The following is a 19,585-nucleotide window of genomic DNA, read 5'->3' on the forward strand; positions in this document are numbered from 1 at the left end:
CTCCCCTTGCATGTTGCAGTCATTTCAGCAATGGTGAATCTGGAGAGATTCCTGCTTCCATGTTAGATTTTACATATGGGCAAGAGCGCTGGAAGAGCTTGATTCTTGTTCCTGCGTGAAATCTATATATGAGCAGGACCCTCCTCTTCAGACACATAATTGCTCGCAATAACAATGCAAGGAGGGAGATGGTGGGCTACTTTCTTCTTGCGTAGATGCTTGCAGGCTTCAGAACAATGGAATGAGGCTACTGTGAAAGACTTGTATCTAATTAAAAGAACTGCACACCTAGTACATGAATATTTAGATTAGTCTATAAGGGCACACGAATTATGTTACTAGACAAGTGGTGTGTGTGTTGATTTACATCTTATATTCCGATTTGTGTGATGTGGTGCCCTCTAATGTTGGGCTGCTTCTGAAAAGTGTCCAGAAGCTGTGGTTAATGAAAAATGGCCAGATCATTCATGAACCAGTAAAACTAGTGTTTTTTTTAAAATACTCTGTCCAACTCACTGCTATTACCTGAATGGAACCCTAGGTGACAGCATAAGTATCTTGGCAGATGTACTGTGCCTAGTAAAACCAGTGTTTGCTTAAATAGACAATATAAAAATAGAAAGTTGAAATATTTCCCAAGGTAAAGATACCAAGACATCTGGCTAGAAACGTTAAAACCTGCTGATAAGAAATAATTAAGCAGATGTTCCTTCAAAACTGTCTTCCACAACTCAGGAAAAGTCTGTAAAATACCATTGATGTAACATTTTTTTAAAAAATAAGATATGCTAATTCTTCATATGGGCCACTACAATAGACTTGGCTTGAGATAAATTGTTCAGTTGATGTCATCAAAGGCTGTAATGAAGAACTAACTGAGGCAAGCAATGTCAAAATCCTTATATGCTTTGTTAAGGATAAGAGAACATAGAGGACCTGGAAAAATGCTTTTGTACTATATAAGCTAACGGCAGATGTTTAGTTTCAGAACTACATTATAATTTGTTGTTAAATACAATAGGTAATCATAATGCTTTCCTTCTACATTTACTCTAACATTATTTATTTATTTAATTAACACCAATAAATTCTGTAGTTTATTAATTATTTGAAAATTTATTTTAAAATGTTGATCAAGTTCGCAATTTATTGTAAGAAAATTGGAACATATTTATGTTCTTCAGCCAGTGACTTGTTTTTCAAATGCTAGCCTCCCCTCAAATGACATCAGAGTAATGCAACGGTCATATAGAAAGGAGGAAAGGATTTCCTACAACTTTGTTTGGCAAAACGTTTTCACTTCATTACAGGTTGGCCTCCAGGTGGTCATTTTCCAACAATGAGCCCCTCTGTCATGGCAGATGCAATGGTGTAGTGGAGTCAGGACTTGTAGGGTCGAAGTCCCAGGCCTTTCTGAGAGGAAGGGATGGAGACATCACCTACCTCTCCTTTCCCAGTCAATCCTCTTCCCTCTGAATCTGAAGACATTGAAACATATGCCTTAGGAAATAAGAAATAAAAGGAAAATGTATGAGAATGGATAAAGACTCTCAGCTACATAATCAATGATTAGAAGAACAATATATCTGTTTGAATTTAATTTTTCCCTCTCACTCACTGTTTATATATCTTTCTGATATGTGGAACTATTACTAGAAGAGAATGTACAGAACTACTATGAAAAATATTGATCTGTAATATATCCGTTCAAATCCACCCCCTCCGAGGGTACCCCCCATCCCAGTTGTCCCTTACCTTATCCTACCCTTATAAGGAAAATAAAAAAATTATTATTTAAAAAAATCCTTTTCCCTCTGAATTTGGTTACAATCCTCACAGCAGTGGAAGAGAGAAAAAAAAATTCTCAGGAACAATCCCGGTTTTAATGTGAAGTAGATGAGTGCATTTTGGAGTTGAAAGGGCAAATAAGAGCCATTAATTTTACAAAAGACCTACCCATGCTTTGTTGATGTACACCAGTGCAGCTGCCTGCATTTTGGGACTTTTCTTTTGGGCAGGGCTGCCTTTTGAGGGGAGCATCCACATTTCCAAGTTTATCACTATACCACAGGGCAGTAGTGAGGGCAACAACATTCCCTTGTGTCACTAGTCACTGAGACGAAAAGCTCTTCATCCCCAAGGAGCACACCAAAGCAAAATTGGCCTCTGTGCAGTCAGGACAGAACTTGGGCACCTGCAGGGGACAAACTTCTCCTCTCCATGGGAGAAAGAACTCTGCTTCTCCTCTGAGAGCAGAAAACAGAGACGTGTTGGAGAGTAAGCAAACAGTGGTACAGAAGCAGTATTAACTTCTGAGCTGGACACATGGAAGAATTATCTGTGCACTCCTGCCCTTTTCATAAAGAAATCATACCCACACGTCTTTCTGAGAACATCAGAAAACTTGTGTTTATTAGAGAAAAACAGCTGTGATAGGAGAGAGGGTAGAAGTCTTGGTTCCAGCTGTTGAAGGTATCTGGAATCCTGGGTGCCCTTGCGGGAGTGGCTGTGGGAGGCAGCCATTGCAAGGCAGATAAGTGTGGATTCTAGAAAAGCTTTTTGTTCACTCCTACTTGTTTGTACAGAAAGTGTATATCAAGAGGAAGCTTTTCATTTTCACTTTTGGTTTCCCCCATGCCTATAAAGGTAGGCTCATTCGGAGACCTGTGAGGGATTATAGAAACAGCAGCACAGGCCAGCATTGAATAGAAACAAAGCCACAGCCTTTAAAAGAAAGGAACAACCACAGTAAGAGCAAAGAGTGTTACTTATTAAATTTTCCTTTCACATCCTCATTCTAAAATTGGGTGGGGACTTGTTAATGCCCTTTCTCAGCAAGTAGGAGCTCAGCTTGACAGCCCCCCCCCCCGGGTAAAGGGCATACACTAAATAGAATAAGTTTTCTTTATTGTTGTACATTTTAAAGTAGGTTTTGAAAGTTACTTGGAGGCAATGCAACTTGGAAATACTGTCCAGGCTGACCTTTTTGGGAAGGGGCTGGTGGATTGAGGTGTGAGGGGAGGAGCCCCTGTTCCCCCAGGAAAGGGTCCCTCACAGCCTGATCAGATATCAATAAAACCCTTTCCCTGATGTCTGTTCCTCCCTCCCTCCCCTTCCCCTTTCTCCTCCCCTCTACCCCTCCAGTAGCTCAGCTTGACAGCCTTTCATTTCCTTGTGAAGGGCTCTTGATGAGAGCATATTACTAGTATTTTTGTTATCACCATTGTAATTATGGTAGTTATTGTTGTTATTATGTATTTATGAGCAGAACCCAGTTTTGACAATTACTCTTTTTTCAGTTAAACATCTGCAGAAATAATGCAACTTAATCTGGAATATTATTTTAAAAATAAACATTATATCTACTTTATTCATTTATTATGTGTTGGCTCATTATTTGTAATTGAATCTCTATTAGAAGTTTCTAATTTTGCCAAGAAAAGAAAACAATTATTTGAATTTTAAATAAATATTTAAAAACCAAATATCAAAGGCATGTAGCATCAAGTACTGTGTATTTATCCGACTGCAATTTCTTCGGTAGGCAATGCTTGCAATGTTTAGACATATAAGAGACAACAGAAGAAGGCACCTCAGAAAAGAAAGCCCACCTTCAGAAGAAGAGACCAGCAAAGGTGAGTGAAACAGAGGATCAAGAGCTGTTATGCAAAAAAAAAGGGGCACCATTTCTACCCAAACCTCCTGATCGGAAAGGATGACCAGAAAAGCGAGGAGAGCAGCAGGTGCACCTTCCTCTTGCAAGCAGACGAAAAAACAAGCTGAAAGGGAAGGATCTCTTTTGCTTTCAATCTCTGTCTCCCATCCTCTCTTCAGAGGAGAGTGTGACTGGCATTCTCCCCCTACATTGTATTCACACAGAGATCAAATACAGTGGTGCCTCGCTTGACGAGGATAATCCGTTCCAGCAAAATCGCTGTAGAGGGAAATCCTCGTCAAGCAAAATAAAAAAGCCCATTGAAATGCATTGAAACCCAGCTCAATGTGTTCCAATGTGCTATATACCTAATCATGCAGGGAAGATCCTCCATAGGGCGGCCATTTTCATGTGCTGGTAAAGCGAAAAATCCATCCTAAAAACAGGAGCCATTTTGCACAATGGGTGGCCATTTTGAGAGCCACCCATCAGCTGTTTTAAAACCATCGTTAAGTGAAAAATCGGTTCCCGAAGCAGGGAACCGATCATTGTTAAGCAAATTTTCCCCATTAAAATATCGTTTTGCAATTGCAAAAGTGATAGCAAAAACCGCATCAAGCAGATTCATCATTTAACGAGGTAATCGTTAAGCGAGGCACCACTGTAATAACAGAAATGAATAGTTAACACGGTTAGTTACCCTGTATTTCAAGAAACTATATTTCACAGGTGTTACTGTTTCTAAGGTGGCATTCTTTTTAGCCCTCGGTTTTATGCATCAACACCAACTATGAAGTGGGCTGAGATTTCTGAAACTGATAAGAGTATGCCAATATCTCCAGATATGTGAAACAACATAATGGTGTGTGTTTTAAAAGCAAAATCAAAAGTTGCACAGAAGTGCCCTGTTGGGGCTCCACCTGTAAGTGACTCTCTTCCTCTGCTTTTCTTGTTTTCATGGTTATATGGAGTGTTAATCTGCTCTCCGCAGTTCTGTCAGAGAACTTGGAGGTAATGCAACTTGTTCCTCCCAGGAACAAGGGAGACACAGCAGCACTATGTCTTTCACCCCACGGCTGCATCTCTCGTCGCCCTACCCAGTCTTTTACAGACTTGAACACAGTGCTCCTCCTGTGTCCCATACCTCTGAGCTATTCTGCATGCTGAGAAAGTAGTCCAAAGTCCTCAACATGCCTGGGAGGGTGTGCCTGTTGAGAACTTCCCCTCCTTCTGTAAATGGAAGATCTTGTGATTTCTTTAATATTTAAGTTACCTCAGGAGTTTCCCTTTGTGTTTTGCTGCAAAAAGTTAAAAGAAAGAAAGAAAAAAGATATCCCTCAAAATTTAAGATTTTTAAAACCACTGTGGATATTTTGAGAAGAGGATTTCCAGGTGTATTGTAATCAATCTATAAATAATTAGTCTTAGATGGGTTTTAAGTGGGTGTTTTGTTCTTCAATTTGTTGGGGTGACAACATCTTTTCACAGTGAAGGTTCAATATTTCTGTGTGTTGCTCAATGGCATGTCCTCCTCCCCGTCTTCCTCCCCTCCCCCTCCCCTGCTTCGTCTTCTTCTGAGATTGCCCCCAACTGTTCTATGATGCTTTTAAAAATACGTAGCATATATGATTGCTGTGCCATGGACCTTGTTAGGTACATGTTTGTTTCAAAGTACAAAGGGCTCATATTTAATGCTTTGAAGCCTGTATTATAGGTGTGTTTTGAAATAGTTAAAAAAAGAACACTAAAAAGAAAACAAGTACACTGGTGCCTCAACTTATAAACTTAATTGGTTCCAGAACTCCGGTCATAAGTCAAAATGATCGTAAGTCAAAGCACCATTTCCCATAGGAATGCATTGAAACACAATCCGTTATGGCCAAAGAAAGAAATTACCAAAAAACAAAACAAAAAACCACTACAAGACCCACTGGAAACATGATTAATACGTTACGGCTGAAGGGCGGGGGAAGAAAAGCAAACAAACCATGCAAGACCCTTCAGCAATGCAAAAATAGCAAAGCAGAAAGCGAAAAAAACCCCCTGCAAGTCCCATCAGAAATGCAAAAAAAAAAAAAAAAAAGCAAAGCAGAAAGCAAACAAACCCTGCAAGACCCATCGGAAATGGGGGGAAAAGCCAAAAAGCAAACCCCGCAAGACCCATTGGAAATGAGAGAAAAAAACCAAAAAAATCAAACAAACCCTGCAAGGCCCAACACAGCATAGAAACATAATCCCACCACCCAGTCCAAAACCACGCTGCAAAATTCACCCAGAACAGTTTTTGAAAAGCAGAAAGTAACACCTTACCTTACCAGGCAGTCTGAATCGTCCTCCGATCGCACACTCTTTAACTGCTGGGGCGAAAGAGCTACAAAGAAGCAGCCTCTTCGCCACCAATTGTTAGCAATGGTTATATGTTGGAACGTTCGCAAGTTCAGGCACCACTGTATTTTATAAAATATAATTTCAGGATTATTCCCCACCCAAATATTTTTCCCCCTTAGGTGCTGACTGTATGCTGAAAAAACCATGGAGGTCATTTGATCTGTCATCTGGGTAGGTTTACGATTAGGCCATGCCTATGTTACATTTCATGTGTATTAACCATAGGTATGAAGGGCATTCAATTCTGAAAATAGAAAGCAAATGCTGGCTCAGGGATGGCAGGATCACTGTAGTCTCTTACCCTGGGAGAGCGCCAGTTAGAAGAAGGTTGAAATATGCCAGGGAGAAGCAAAAGTTGGCCCATGGGTTGCATGCCCAGAGCCCACACAGTACCTTCCCTCATTTTTTCCAAAATTTCTCTGAATTTTGAGGCAGCTTGAAATGTCCAACAGCACCCCCTGGGGATGTAATTGGTTACCTGGGAGCCTTTGTGCCATTCTGTCTTTCTTATGTGGGGGAAGATCCCTTTGGGCCTTCATGAAATATGTGAGTGTGTGGGAAGAGAATGCCTGCACCTTACCAGTGACTCTCCATGATGGGCATTACTGGCTATTTAAAGCCCTAGAAAACATCCATCCATCCATCCATCCATCCATCCATCCATCCATCCATCCATCCATCCATCCATCCATCCATCCATCCATCCATCCATCCATCCATCCATCCATCCATCCATCCATCCATCCATCCATCCATCCATCCATCCATCCATCCATCCATCCATCCATCCACTCTCTGTGTATGTTTTCATTGGGAGGTTTTAGGGGACAGAGACAGACAGAGTATTAGAGGGCAAGTGACATGTGTGTGTGGAGAAGGTCTGATACTTTGGACATCATGTAGCCTTTATCCGAGGCAATTAAGAAACATAATGCTTCCCATGTGTCATCCCCCCCGCACGTGCTTTGTCCAGCGAGGGATGGTGCCTTTTAGTGGGGCTGATGGGCACAGGGAAGGGTCACAGTGGGTGGAGCCAACTACACTCGCCTAACCACCCACCCTTTTTTTGTGCAATTAGCACAAGGTCATGTAAACAACACATTAGAAGTGTGTGGCATGTGCCCATTGGGTGTAGTGAGTTCTCAACAAGTTGAAGCAGGGCATAAACCCCATGGGATCCTGCAGTCTTCATCAAGAAGAGTGCCATAGCGTAAGACCCATATTAGAAGAACAGCTTGGGGTGGAGATTCCTGCATGCTCAAAAAGGATGGAAAAAAGCCAAGTGAGACCCACATTTCTCTGCATAATGCTAAATATCATGCAGGACCTTAGTGAAGATGATGCCTGCTGTGGTTACTAAGGATGACATTTAGTAGGACGCTCATTTAAAAGGTTAAATTCACTTCACCTATGTAAAAGGTCGATGGGGGTTCTCAGCCACACAATCTGGTCATTTACACCATCTTCCTCCTTATGCTTCAGAGCTTTTTGTCCAAGCACTTTATTTTTTGTAAAAAATGTCCACTTTAGAGCTGTCTAAGACGATGTGATTGATACTGGTGTATTTTGCTAAACTGGTGTGTTTCACTTTCTCAACAGAGGAAGAAAACAACTGATGGATGAGATCGCAGGATATAAGCCTCCCTTAAAATCTGTGCCAAAAATCCGGGTTCTGTTCATTGGGCAAATTAGTGCTGGGAAGTCCAGCTTTTTCAACTCAGTAGATTCTGTTTTCCAGGGCCACGTGCTTCATCTTGCAGCGACAGGAGCAGATGACAAAAGTGTGACAAGGAAGGTTAGTGTTATGTTGCAAAATCAAAAACCAAGATCTGTTTTTTTTTATTTTATTTTTATTTTATTTTCAAAACTATTGGGTAATGGGGAAGGAATACAAAAGGCAAAGGGCAGTGGGGGGGGATGGAAAGAGGGTTTTGAGAATAAGAAAACATCAAATGTATAATCATTCAATCTTTCATATCAAGTATATAAACATCTAATCTATTCATGTTCGACTAAAGGTTCATCTTTCTTCTTCTTTTTCTTCTTCTTCTTTTGACTATTTTGTCTATGTATTAACCTCTTTAGCTTTCAATTTATACGTGTAATACAGCTTAAATCTATGTTATTCCCACAGCATCAGAACACCAAGGCCAATTGTGAAATATATCCCCTCTTTCACCCTCCTTTTTTCTTGAGAATACACTCAACAGACCCAAAATAATATAAATTCTGCTCTCCCCTCCCCTTTCCTCCCTGTGCTTGTTTTGTTTCTGCGATTCTTTTTTCTTCCATATTTTAAAAGGGGGAACAATATCATTCAAAGTTTGCTTTTCAACCTCATCTGCTATCGCTACATCGCTTACTGGGCGGCCCTCCATCCCTTGTATATTATCTGATATCTTCATCAATACAGCTGGTTCTGAGATCTCTTTTTGGTGTAATTTAACCTCCGCTACCTTCCCTCCCCTAGAGCCTCCAATCACGTCTTCCATCTGGTCAATATAATAGTTTACCTGCATGAATTTTTGCAACAGTGACATCTGAAAAGAGGTTTTCCAGTCTAGCCACCGATCTGTAATTTTCTCAGGGGGAGGTTCCATTTTCTGTTTCCACTATTTTCACTTAAAATTCCCTCTCCCCTTTACCCCAATACACATCCAATATTTCTAATATTTCACCTTGCAACTATACAATATTAACAATAAGATAGCAGGTACATTCAAGTAAAAGATGGAATCTAAAACATGAATCTCTCAAGTGTCTTTGTAGTCTAGTCCTTTTCCACGTCGCCGATAACTTTCAGACCGGTTGCTTCTTCTTTTCCCTTCTTTTCTCTTCTCCAAGTTTGTTTTAACCTTCACCTGGCAAGACTCTATTATTAGAATGTCATTTGTCAAGATCCCAGTTCAGTTCAAACCACATAGCCCCCAGTTCACAGCTCACAGTCCGTTCTTCTCCCTTTTTCTTCCAGAGGCTTCCTTCTCCTTCCCCGAAAAGGGAGGTCCAGCAATCAGGGTCCCGGCAAATATATTATCCACGGAAAGCAGAGTCCCACACAGTCTAAAAATATATATCCAAAGAGGAAAAGGGTCCAAAGTGAACAGCTTGCAACAGAGTTTATTTTTTCAAAGCCTGTCAGTTGATTCTTCAAGAGTTATTTTTCCTCCTTTAATGGAGACACGAGCTATTTCTGCCTGGCTGTTCCTTTAGAAATGACTCGACCTTCAGCTTGGGTAAAAGCTGGTATGCTAGGAATGCCGCTCCTTATCTCATTTGGTCATAAATTTGCACACAATCACTTGTTTTTCATTTAATGAGGTTTTTCATAGAACAAGGGCTTCCACTTACTTTGATGTATACTTTTGCCGTGCTTCTGTTTTCTTATTCTCAGCGAACGGAGCTGTCTTTGGCTAGTTGCCAAAAATGGCGCCCGTCTTCGTCTGTGCTGATGTGAATTTCCAGAAGAAAGAAAAATCGAGTTGCTGCCCAATCTTCTAACTTCTGTGGCTCACCAACTGCTGCAGAAGGGTCTCTCCTGACTCTTCCTTGGTTCCCCCGTTTCTGGGGAGGGTCCCAGACCGAAGTGGTTCTAGCTTTTCCCGGGAGCTATTCCCAAGAGCTGCTAGCTTCACCAAGACGAAGCTCCTCCTCCAAAAAAAAAAAAAAAAAACCACCAAGATCTGTTCAGGCACTTCTTAATTTTCATTTTTTGATGAAGTTTCCAATGGTTCTCAGTCAGAGTTTTGGTTCTTGTAGGTTTGCCAAAAGGTCCACTTCCTTATTTAAACTAATCAGTAGCCCTACCCTAGCACACTAAAGGAATTAATAAAGATGATAAACTTCAATTCTTCAAAAAAGCTCTGATTTATTTATGTGGTTGTGCTACTGTGGCATCCGCCCAGGTCATGAATATTGATGTGATATCTGCATAGACCAATGGCAGTGATGGAGGGGCTGAGTCATGAGATATAAGAGACTCAGCAGCAGGAGGGGGAGTTTTTAGTCAGGGAGATTGAGAGTTTAGAGAGTTTTGGAGTTTGGGCGAGGGAGTGGTTCATTGAGAGTGGATGAAGGATGATGTTTGTTAAAAGTTAACAACATTGCTTGGACAAATTGGTGCTGGGAACATCTGTAAAATAAACAATTTCCATTTAGTTCTTTTAAAAATGACACATCGCCTGGACTTCTACTATTAATAATAAACAAAGTTGATGTAATCAACTGGTGGCAGCAGAAAGATATGTAGCATGAGCTCTTAGTTTGGTGAAACAATCAGGGGCCACATGGGATCATGATAAATTGGTGGCACAGCACTGAGATATTAAATAATCCAGTGTAAAATTGAATTTGCTTGAGTTTAAAGGTATTACTAGCTAGAAGGGGTTAGGATCTGTGGTAAGAAGTGGTTACCTGTTACAGTCTTGGTGAAGACTTTGTTTTGGGGCTTCCTAACCCAGATCTGGGGAATGCTAAGATAAGGAAATACCTACTCAAGAGAAACCATTTTACCACAGGATTTAGAAGACCTGGTAGCTAGCTCAAAATCCAGAGCTCTGGGGTAAAGAGAAGTGGTGGATGGAATAGAAGCCTAGGTCAAAGTAGTTCTGAGGTGGTAATAACAGCTAAGCAGAAGTTGTGTCTGGAGACAAGCATCGCCCAGACAAGGAAATATTGTGGCAAGGGTTGTGAGCTTGGGAGTGGCTGAGGCAAGCTGCTTGCAAAAGCGCAACCTAGTTACAAGGAAAGCCATTGAAAGAGAGAAAAGGGGCTTATACGTTTGGCTTTTGTGAGGGAAAAAACAGTCCAGGTTAATAAGAAATTGTATTGTTTATGCTGCCCAAATGAAGTAAAAAGTTAGTTATGGAGGCACAAGATGAGCTCCAAGGTTCTGAGGAAAATGGGAACCCTCAAATTCAAAGTGAAGAAACTGAGGGCTCACTATTAATTGCCTCAGATGGAGAAAATATCCAAAGCTCTCAAGATTTTGAAAAATGGAAGCTAGAACAAGAATTTAAACTGAAAGAGCTAGGTATGAAAAACCAATTAGAATTGGAAAAAGAAAAGATCAGAGAACTTGAAAGGCAAAGGGAATTTGAGCAAGAAAACAGGCAAAGATAAAAGAGAAATGCAATTCCAAATAGAGATGAAGAAATTGAAATTAGCTGATAATAATAATAATAATAATAATAATAATAATAATAATAATAATAATAATAATAATAATAATAATAATAATAATAATAATAATAATAATAATAATAATAATAATAATAATAATAATAATAATAATAATAATAAAATTCCAGTGTGGGAAATCTCTCAAAAATTGACCTAAAGAAATTTCCTCAATATCAGAAGGGGGATTGTCCTGAATCTTTCCTGATTTCATTTGAGAGAGCTTGTTGGGACTTTGAGGGTAAAGATGATGAGAGGATGATGATTTTAATATCACAAGTGGGGTGTTATATGAAATATATTCACAAATGCCTCTGGAGCAAGCTAGAGATTTTGAGGCTTATTGAAAGATGTGTATTACAGATTTGGTATTAATTCAGAGCATCTCAGGAGGAAATTTAAATCAATTTCAAAGAAACCTGAGGAAACTTTTGCCCAGCTTTGAGCAAGGTTAACCCAGTTTCTTAATAAATGGTTGGAGCAAGAGAATGTAATTTCCTTAGACCAAATAAAAATGTGTTTGGACTAGAACAATTTTATTCAATTTTACAAGGGGAGTTATGTTATCTTGTCAAGGAGAAGGATCCTAAAAATGTGCTACAAGCGTATGAATACTCTGATTCTATTAGTGGGATCAGAGATCCTCATTCTCTGTGGTAAAAATTGACAGAAAAAGATGGGACAACAGTAGGAGAACATCCCAATCTAGTGGAAATTACTTCAGTCAGATTCAAGCTAAGGGAAGCCATTTTAAAGCAAAACCCTGATCCCCAGAACATAGTCCCCTGAAAGCAAATAGTTCTGAGGGAAAAATTAATAAATCCCTTTATACTGAATATAAGACAAGTAAACAATGTTACTTGTCTTATATTCAGTGGTGAATCAGGACATTTTTGGGCCCAATGTGAATCTGAAAAGGAAAAGAATTTTAGTCAACCAAAAAATGTATTTTGCCTTCAGTCTTCTGAGGCAGCTGAATGTTCTAACGGCTGCACTGTTGCTAAGGAAACAGACTTGGCAAAGAGCCCAGAAATTCCTGAAGCCAGTGTGGTACAATGTTATTTAATCAAGTGTGATCCCATTTTGTTAGAGAACTCAGGAGACAAGATTTTTATCAATGGTGTAAAATATCAAGGCTAAGGCCTGTCTCAGCAGGCTGCCCCTATTCTTAATTTTGTGATACAGGTTATAAAAAAATGGAAAGGTGGTTCTTTCTGTTTACCAGTAGTTGATACCTCTTATTTACATATTAAAAAAACACACAAGTGGATGGGAATCTATCTTTATTTATTTATTTGCCCTTAAAAAATAGTACAGGACCTATGAAGTGAAAAACAGAAGCACTGGAAAGCCATTGCCCATCATCTTCTGTGACACCATGGGGCTAGAAGAAGGAGAATTTGCCAGCCTGAAAATGGATGATGTGATCAACATATTAAAAGGACACATTCCTGATGGGTATCAGGTAGGGCGCATCACCTAGCACTCCACAGCTCATGTGATATAAAGAAATAGTTATTCAAGAATCTGGGCATCTACTCAGGCATATTTACACAATGTCATAAACTCTCTGTTTCTCTGTCATTTGATAGGATAATTTTGGTATATTTGTTTCATGCAAGACATTTCTGAGTAGGTATTTCTGACGTCGGTTTGTATCTAGCAGTTGCTTGCAGGAATTGGGTTGTGTTCTAGCTGTGTTCTGTTGTTCCTACTATGATTGCTGTTGTCTCTTTTATTTTCAGTTTAATCCAAGTGCAGCTATGCAACCAAGTGCCCCCGGCTACATTAAGTCTCCATCACTGAAGGACCAGATTCACTGCGTTGTGTTTGTCATTGATGGATCCAAGGTTGAAATCCTCTCTGAGAAGATGGAAGGAAAGCTAAAAGAAATTCGACAAAAAGTTATTGAGCTTGGTCAGTTTTACATATTAATGCTTGATCACAGAGTGATTATGCATATTTGTAGTTTTGGACCAAAACTCATGGAATTCCAGTAGTCATGCTGCCCTGGGGATTTTGGGAGCTGTACTCCAAAAGCACACTGATGTGCACAGGAAGTGCTGGTCAAGGGATTCTGGGAGCTGGAACAATCATGATTTACAATGATGATTGAATCCTGGGATGCCATTTTGAAGTTAAGATAACTTTTAATGTTTACCTGCATTTCAATTGTGTTTTACTTAGTGAACAGGTTTTTTTTAATGTTTAGCTTCTTATGTTTTTAATTTTATTCTTTTAATATTGTGAGCTGCCTCGGGTGCCCTAATGTCCTTTTAGTTTCTGTTCCAAGAATAGCAGGGTAACGATTTAAAAAATTTGCTGCTTTGAAACATTTTCATTCTCTTGATAAGACATCCGGGACAGTGAATTCAAGAGACTGGGAAATCCATGTTTGGTGATACTGTTCTTTCAATAACTTGTTTTCTGCTTCCAGAATTGCCACAGCTTGCATTACTTACTAAAGTGGATGAAATTTCCTCTTTTCTTAAAGAAGATGTTTCAGATGTGTACAAAAGCCAAGCTGTTAAAGAAAAGGTAAATGCTGTTTATTGTTCTGCATGTCAATGTCATTGTTTTAAACAGGCAGCCTTGTTCTTACATGGTCAGGCTACGCACAGGGTACTGGCCTTTTCATTCCACCCATGGAATGAACACTCAGCACTGCTATGTTCTTAAATTACTGCAGGAAAGAAATACATATGCTCAGCATTTAGGTTACAGTCTTCCCCACATGTACTAGCACTTCAGTCTCTTTTATTCTGGACACCTGCTTCCATGTAAACATCCACAGGCTTCTCTGCAAGCAGTGAGTCCCTTTGGGTCAATAGAACTTACAGATGAGTCACTTCACCAAATCCCCACTGATTCAATAGGCCCCCTGTAGTATGACTTCCTACATTAAACAACAGAATATCTGCAGTTCACATACTTTGTTTTTATTGTAATGGAAGGCTGCATTTAGAATTCCGCAAGAAATCCATATTTCTTTCTACTGACCTATGGTGACCCTCTGAATGAGTGATCTCCAGAATGTCCTGTCTTCAACTACCCTGGTCAATTCTTGTAAACTCAAGCCTGTTGCTTCCTTTAGGGAGTCCATCCAACTCAGATTTGTCTTTTCCAGAGAATCCTGCCTTCTAAGAATATTCCCAACACAGGAGAGCCTCAGTTTCATCATTTTTTCTTCTCTCAAGAGATAGTCCAGACTTGATTTGAATTAGTACTTACTTGTTCATTATTCTGGCAGTCTCAGATATCCAGAAAACAACACATTTCAGAAAAATCCATTTTTCCCCTCTTAGCTTTCTTAACTGTTCAGCTTTCACATCCATACATGATGAGATCAGAAATACAAGACGGTGGATGATCTTGGTCGCCAGTTATACATCCTTACACTCTATGATCTTTTCTAACTGCAATCTTGTTCCCAGTCTCCTGAGTTCTTGGCTAGAGTATTTAACGGGATGTATGACTGATCCTATGCACACAAAATCTCCAACTATTTCAGTTTCTTCATCATCAATGCTAAAGTTTTTTAGTTTTTCTGTAGTCATGGCTTTTGTCCTCTTAACATTCAACTGCAGTTCTGCTTGGGCACTTTCTTCTTCTGCTTTTACTAAAAGCCAGAAGACTTGCTTCCTGCCAATAAGAAGGTGTCATCTTCATCTCTGAAATTCTTGAGATTTCTTCCATCAGTTTTCTCTCCTTCATCTGAATCTGTTCTGCCTTTCCATATGATATGTTCTATGTACAGAATGAACAGAAATCTAGAAAAATCCAAATCCTTTTTCAAAAGTCAGAAGGGGAAACCAAAGTTAATAAATTCAGCAAAAATAAACTGTTGGTATATTTTGTCAAAAGCTTTTTTAGCAACAGGCAAAAAAGGATTGTAGCCTGATCAGGTCACTTGCTAATCAAGTCTACTATTACTCTCAGATCACTGGAACCCTGAGTGCCTTGTACAGACACAACCTGGACTGGATATACTAGGGTTTTAGTGACCTTTTGGTGCCTCTTGGTTCATATAGCCATTAATATTACATCAACATTCATGAATGAAATAGGTTTAAACTTTGCACATTGTGGCTATTGCCAGGCTTTGGAACCACTATAATAGAGTCATGGTATAACATGCAAGGCACGGACCTGATGATATATTGGAGTTAAAAGATCTAGAAAAGGCTCTACAGGAAATCCATCTGGTCCTGGGGATTATCAGTATTCATATTCTTAATCACTGCTTTTATTTCATCTCCAGCCCAAGACAAAGAAACTGTTGCTCTAGATGATGTAGGTAGAGTAACCCAAGATGAGAAAAGAATGCTTTTATCAGTTGTCTGCCCTAATTATATTGTTCTGAGTAAAACATATAGAATAGTTGGTATAACTCCTTAACTGTTAGATGGAACCAGTTACCTTGGGAGTTGGTGAGTGCTCCAACACTGGAGGCATTTAAGAAAAACTTAACCAATCACCTGGCAGATGTTTTGATTGTATTCTTGCACTGAGCAGGGGGTTGGACTTGATGGCCTTGTAGGCCCCTTCCAACTTCAATTTTCTATGGTAGTTGTATTTATTTTGACAAGGATGGAATGCATTTCATTGTTTTCATCTTTGATCAGTGGAATGTAATTTTTGCTCTTTTGTGATCTACTGTGGTATGTTAAGATCTCACTTGGTCTCTTACTGCCTTGCCAAAATGATTGATGTGAATGTGTTAAAGCACATTCTGCCATCTCTGAAAATATATTATTTGAATCACATTTGGCATTGTGCAAATCATGATAAAGATCAGGTGTGGGGGATGTTAGAAACTAGCTTAAGAAATATTTCATCTAATTTTTCAAACTTCTTTTCATTGCTATAAGCTTCTCGTGGGAAACAGTCAATAATTCTCCCTCTCACAAAGTTTTACATGCTTCTCACTCTATGATGCAGGTACTAGTTGATCTTTCACTGATATTAAGGTATCCTGATAGCTTATTGATCATCTGACTTCTAAATGTCTTATCATTAAGTAAAGAAACATTAAGCTGCCCCAGACCAGGTGGGTTATCCCAGTCTGGGAACTGAAAGGTTAATGAGATGGGAACATAGTTACTGGCTCTTATCACATCCTCAGTACATGTAGTCATCTGAGGCATCAAAAAAATTGAAACAAAAAAAATAATCAAGTCATAAACTATTGTGATGCACAGATGAAACAACTCCAGGGGATTCCTCAGTACAGCGGTGCCCCACATAGCGAGGTTAATCCGTTCCGGATTAACCTTCGCTATGCGAAAACATCGCTGTACAGGGCAGGAAAAGCCTATTGGAACGCATTAAACTTAGTTTAATGCGTTCCAATAGGTGCCAAAACTTACCCCTCCAGCAATGTTTTCGCTGGTCCGGCGGCTATTTTGGAGCCGCCGAACAGCTGTTCGGCGGCTCCAAAATGGCCGCCGGATGACCCGAAATGGCCCCGTCAGTGTTTTCGTGCCCTCCCCTTGCTTACCAAGGTCGCGAAAACGCTGTGGGGGGCTATTTCGGGTTGTCCGCGGCCAAATGCCCCCCCGCAGCGTTTTCGCGACCTTGGTAAGCAAGGGGAGGGCGCGAAAACACTGACAGGGGGCCATTTCGGGTCATCCGGCGGCCATTTTGGAGCCGCCGAACAGCTGTTCGGCGGCTCCAAAATGGCCGCCGGATGCCCCAATCGTCGTAAAGCGAGTGCGGCTATTGGGGCAGCTCCGTATCGCGATCCCCAAAAAGGGATTGCTATACGGATTCTTCGTTATACGGTGCGCTTGTTAAGCGAGGCACCACTGTATTCCTGCCAAATTTCATCTGTCTATATTTAATTGTGAGACTATGGCTGTAGCAGACACACAAATGCATGCACAAATTCACCCATTTGTATTATTATAAAAGGTACTGACAATGTATTCCAGTACAGTAATTTAGTTTGTGCAGTAGGCAGTTCTTCTAACAGAGCAGCATAGCCATCCAGAAAACACACAAAAGATTCCAGTCACTTCACAGAGCCAGCAGTATCCAGTCCACGTCAATGGTCACCTTTTTCTGAAACCAAAGGAGAGTTCTTTTGACAATCAGTCATGTTCTTATTTCCTCTACAGATGGAGACAACATCACGAAAACTTGGCATGCCTCTGAGTCAGATAGTTCCTGTAAAAGATTACTGTTCAGAGGTGGAGCTCACAGATGATGTTGATATCCTTATTCTTTTGGCCGTGAGGCAGATTGTGCGCTTTGCCCAACGATACCTTGATAATATCTCTGCAGATCAAAGACCTGTGGTGGATTATTATTCTGATTCTTTAAATGTTTAATATGCCACTTACATTTCCAAGTTTTTTCAGATTTCTTATAGAAGTAATGAAATTGATTTTATTTGCACCTGATTAATATTTACATATTTAAAGCTGCAAAACTATCTTAATGTTCAAATATCTCACTAGCCGCCGAGAGTGGTCGAATAGATCAGATGGGTGGGATATTAAATAAATAAATAAATAAATAAATAAATAAATAAATAAATAAATAAATAATGTCCTGTGTTTCTAAGTACTGTACAGATAACATTGTCACGTGTCACTGAGCTATTCAGTGATTTTGATCTTGTTCTCTGAGGTTTGGGTTGTTTATGTTATATTGGATATGGTAATTTTTTGCATTGTGAAGGGAATTACTTTGTGTTCTAGGAAGAGAAGGCCCCAGTCCTTTTTTACTTTGATGTAACACAAATGGCATGAATCTATATAGCTAAATCCCACAAGGTAAGGACTTATGTAGGCCTCTGCTTTTGCATGCTGTGACTTGGTTTAGCAAATGGATATACCAACTTCATACCTATAACAGATCTCTGTTGAGATTTAAGCTAATTTCATTAGCTGGTGGATACAACCATTAGGATCTTGGCCTGTGTATTTTAATATTAAGGCACTGTGAAGAGGAACCAATTAAAGCGGGCAATTTTGGAAGTGAGTCGCCCCCTCCCTCATCTCGGGTGGATAAAGGCAACACTGCATTAAGTAAATTACCTCAGGAAGTGCAAGAGATATCTCTTGAAGATGATCAGGCTAAGAAAAAGGTGGGAGAACAGCCAGTGGTAGAGGGTTTTCTGATGATACCAGAGTGGGAGTGTGAAGGAGGACCAGAAAAAGAGAGTGTGCCGTCTCCTCCAGAAAGAGAGATTGTGTCTATAGAGTCAAAGGAAAACTTAACAGAGATGAAAACAGAGCTTAAGAGAGAAAGTGTTAAGACAGGGGTGTGTTTGGTAGAGGAAGGGATGAGAAAGGAGGAGGAGCTACAATTCCCAGTCTGGGAGGAAAATATAAGAGGAGAGGGGAAGCGACAGGGGAAGGATCCCAGGGGAGTCTTGGAAAGGAGGAATGTGAAAAGAGTATGAGCATACGAGTGAGCTGTTGAAAGACTTCCCAAATCTAAAAGTGGGGGGATTATTGCCAGACCCCAAGCAGAACAGGGAAGGAGTAACTGTCACAGAGACTTCCGAATGGACCATGGTGGTCTTTCTGAGGGGTCATGGACGCTGGAAGAAGGTGGTATGCCCAGATCCCACCTACAACCGACCACCTCTCGAAGGAGATTGGGGTCGTCATCCCTGCTGTGGCACAGTATGCACTGTGAGAAGTGCTCCGCTGAGGAAGATGACGGACAAAGAGCGTTTTGGACCAGCACCCCATTGCTGAAGGACAATATGCATATGAACGTGTCTGTTGAGATAATGTTGAGCATTTCTATACATCTTTGTGGAGCAACAGGTGTGGAAGTACAGTTGGCAGAACTGGACCCACTAGAGTGGATGGTCTATGTTTACCTGAGCGGGAAGGGTCCCTGGAGGAAGGTGGCGCAGCCGGAGCCTTTTCCTTCTGGAGAGATACCCTGAAAAGGAGAATGGGCATGCACCCGTGTAGTGGGACTATATGCGCTGTAAGGAGCACTCTGCTGAGGAAGCCGAACAACCGGGGGACGTTTCGGGGTGTCACCACATTAAGAGAAACCACTAAACTGATGGAATTATCTGCGTTATAGAATGGTTCATTGTGAGGGTTCAGTCTTTGGGGCTGTCTGTTCTTCAAATAAAGGACGAGTCGGTTGAGGTAAATCAAATGGCTCAGTATTTATTGCAACATCAACTCCAACAGGGTTCACCCCTAAAAAGGGGTTCAAAGACTCTTGCAACATATTGCTCGGCTTTAACGGGGTCCACAAACTGTTTATAAAAGGGTTTCTCGTCTCTGGGTTCCAAGGTCCTGTTAACAACGGCACAGTTCCTTACCCAGGGTCCAAATCTTCATCCAGAGCAATCAGCGGTAAAGTCTCTTCATCCTCGCTCCACTCACC

At 40.4% G+C, this 19,585-nt stretch overlaps 1 protein-coding gene across 2 annotated transcripts; it reads left to right on the forward strand.

The window, feature by feature from the left end:
- Positions 1-2,611: 2,611 nt before the first annotated feature.
- LOC110089471 (interferon-induced protein 44-like) lies at positions 2,612-19,351 on the forward strand. 2 transcript variants are annotated; one of them, XM_072997843.2, is made up of 8 exons: positions 2,612-2,748; positions 3,545-3,635; positions 6,163-6,214; positions 7,643-7,838; positions 12,531-12,683; positions 12,964-13,135; positions 13,656-13,756; positions 17,338-19,351. In XM_072997843.2, the coding sequence occupies exons 2-8, from the start codon at positions 3,548-3,550 to the stop codon at positions 17,548-17,550; spliced, it is 975 nt and encodes a 324-aa protein (XP_072853944.2). In that variant the 5' UTR covers positions 2,612-2,748; positions 3,545-3,547; the 3' UTR covers positions 17,551-19,351. The 2 variants fall into 2 exon arrangements, with proteins under 2 accessions (XP_072853944.2, XP_072853945.2); XM_072997844.2 differs by lacking the exon at positions 6,163-6,214 and having other exon boundaries at positions 2,631-2,748.
- Positions 19,352-19,585: the final 234 nt, after the last annotated feature.

The sequence above is a fragment of the Pogona vitticeps genome, chromosome 4 (genome assembly GCF_051106095.1).
Source record: "Pogona vitticeps strain Pit_001003342236 chromosome 4, PviZW2.1, whole genome shotgun sequence".
NCBI classification, from domain to species: Eukaryota; Metazoa; Chordata; class Lepidosauria; order Squamata; family Agamidae; genus Pogona; species Pogona vitticeps.

Bases quoted from the DNA above. Each gene is read 5' to 3' on its own strand.
- LOC110089471 (XM_072997843.2), top strand. From the start codon at position 3,548: ATGCTTGCAATGTTTAGACATATAAGAGACAACAGAAGAAGGCACCTC. The intron at 3,636-6,162 runs GTGAGTGAAACA...TTTCCCCCTTAG, and splicing joins AGAAGAAGAGACCAGCAAAG to GTGCTGACTGTATGCTGAAA. The intron at 12,684-12,963 runs GTAGGGCGCATC...TTTTATTTTCAG, and splicing joins ACATTCCTGATGGGTATCAG to TTTAATCCAAGTGCAGCTAT.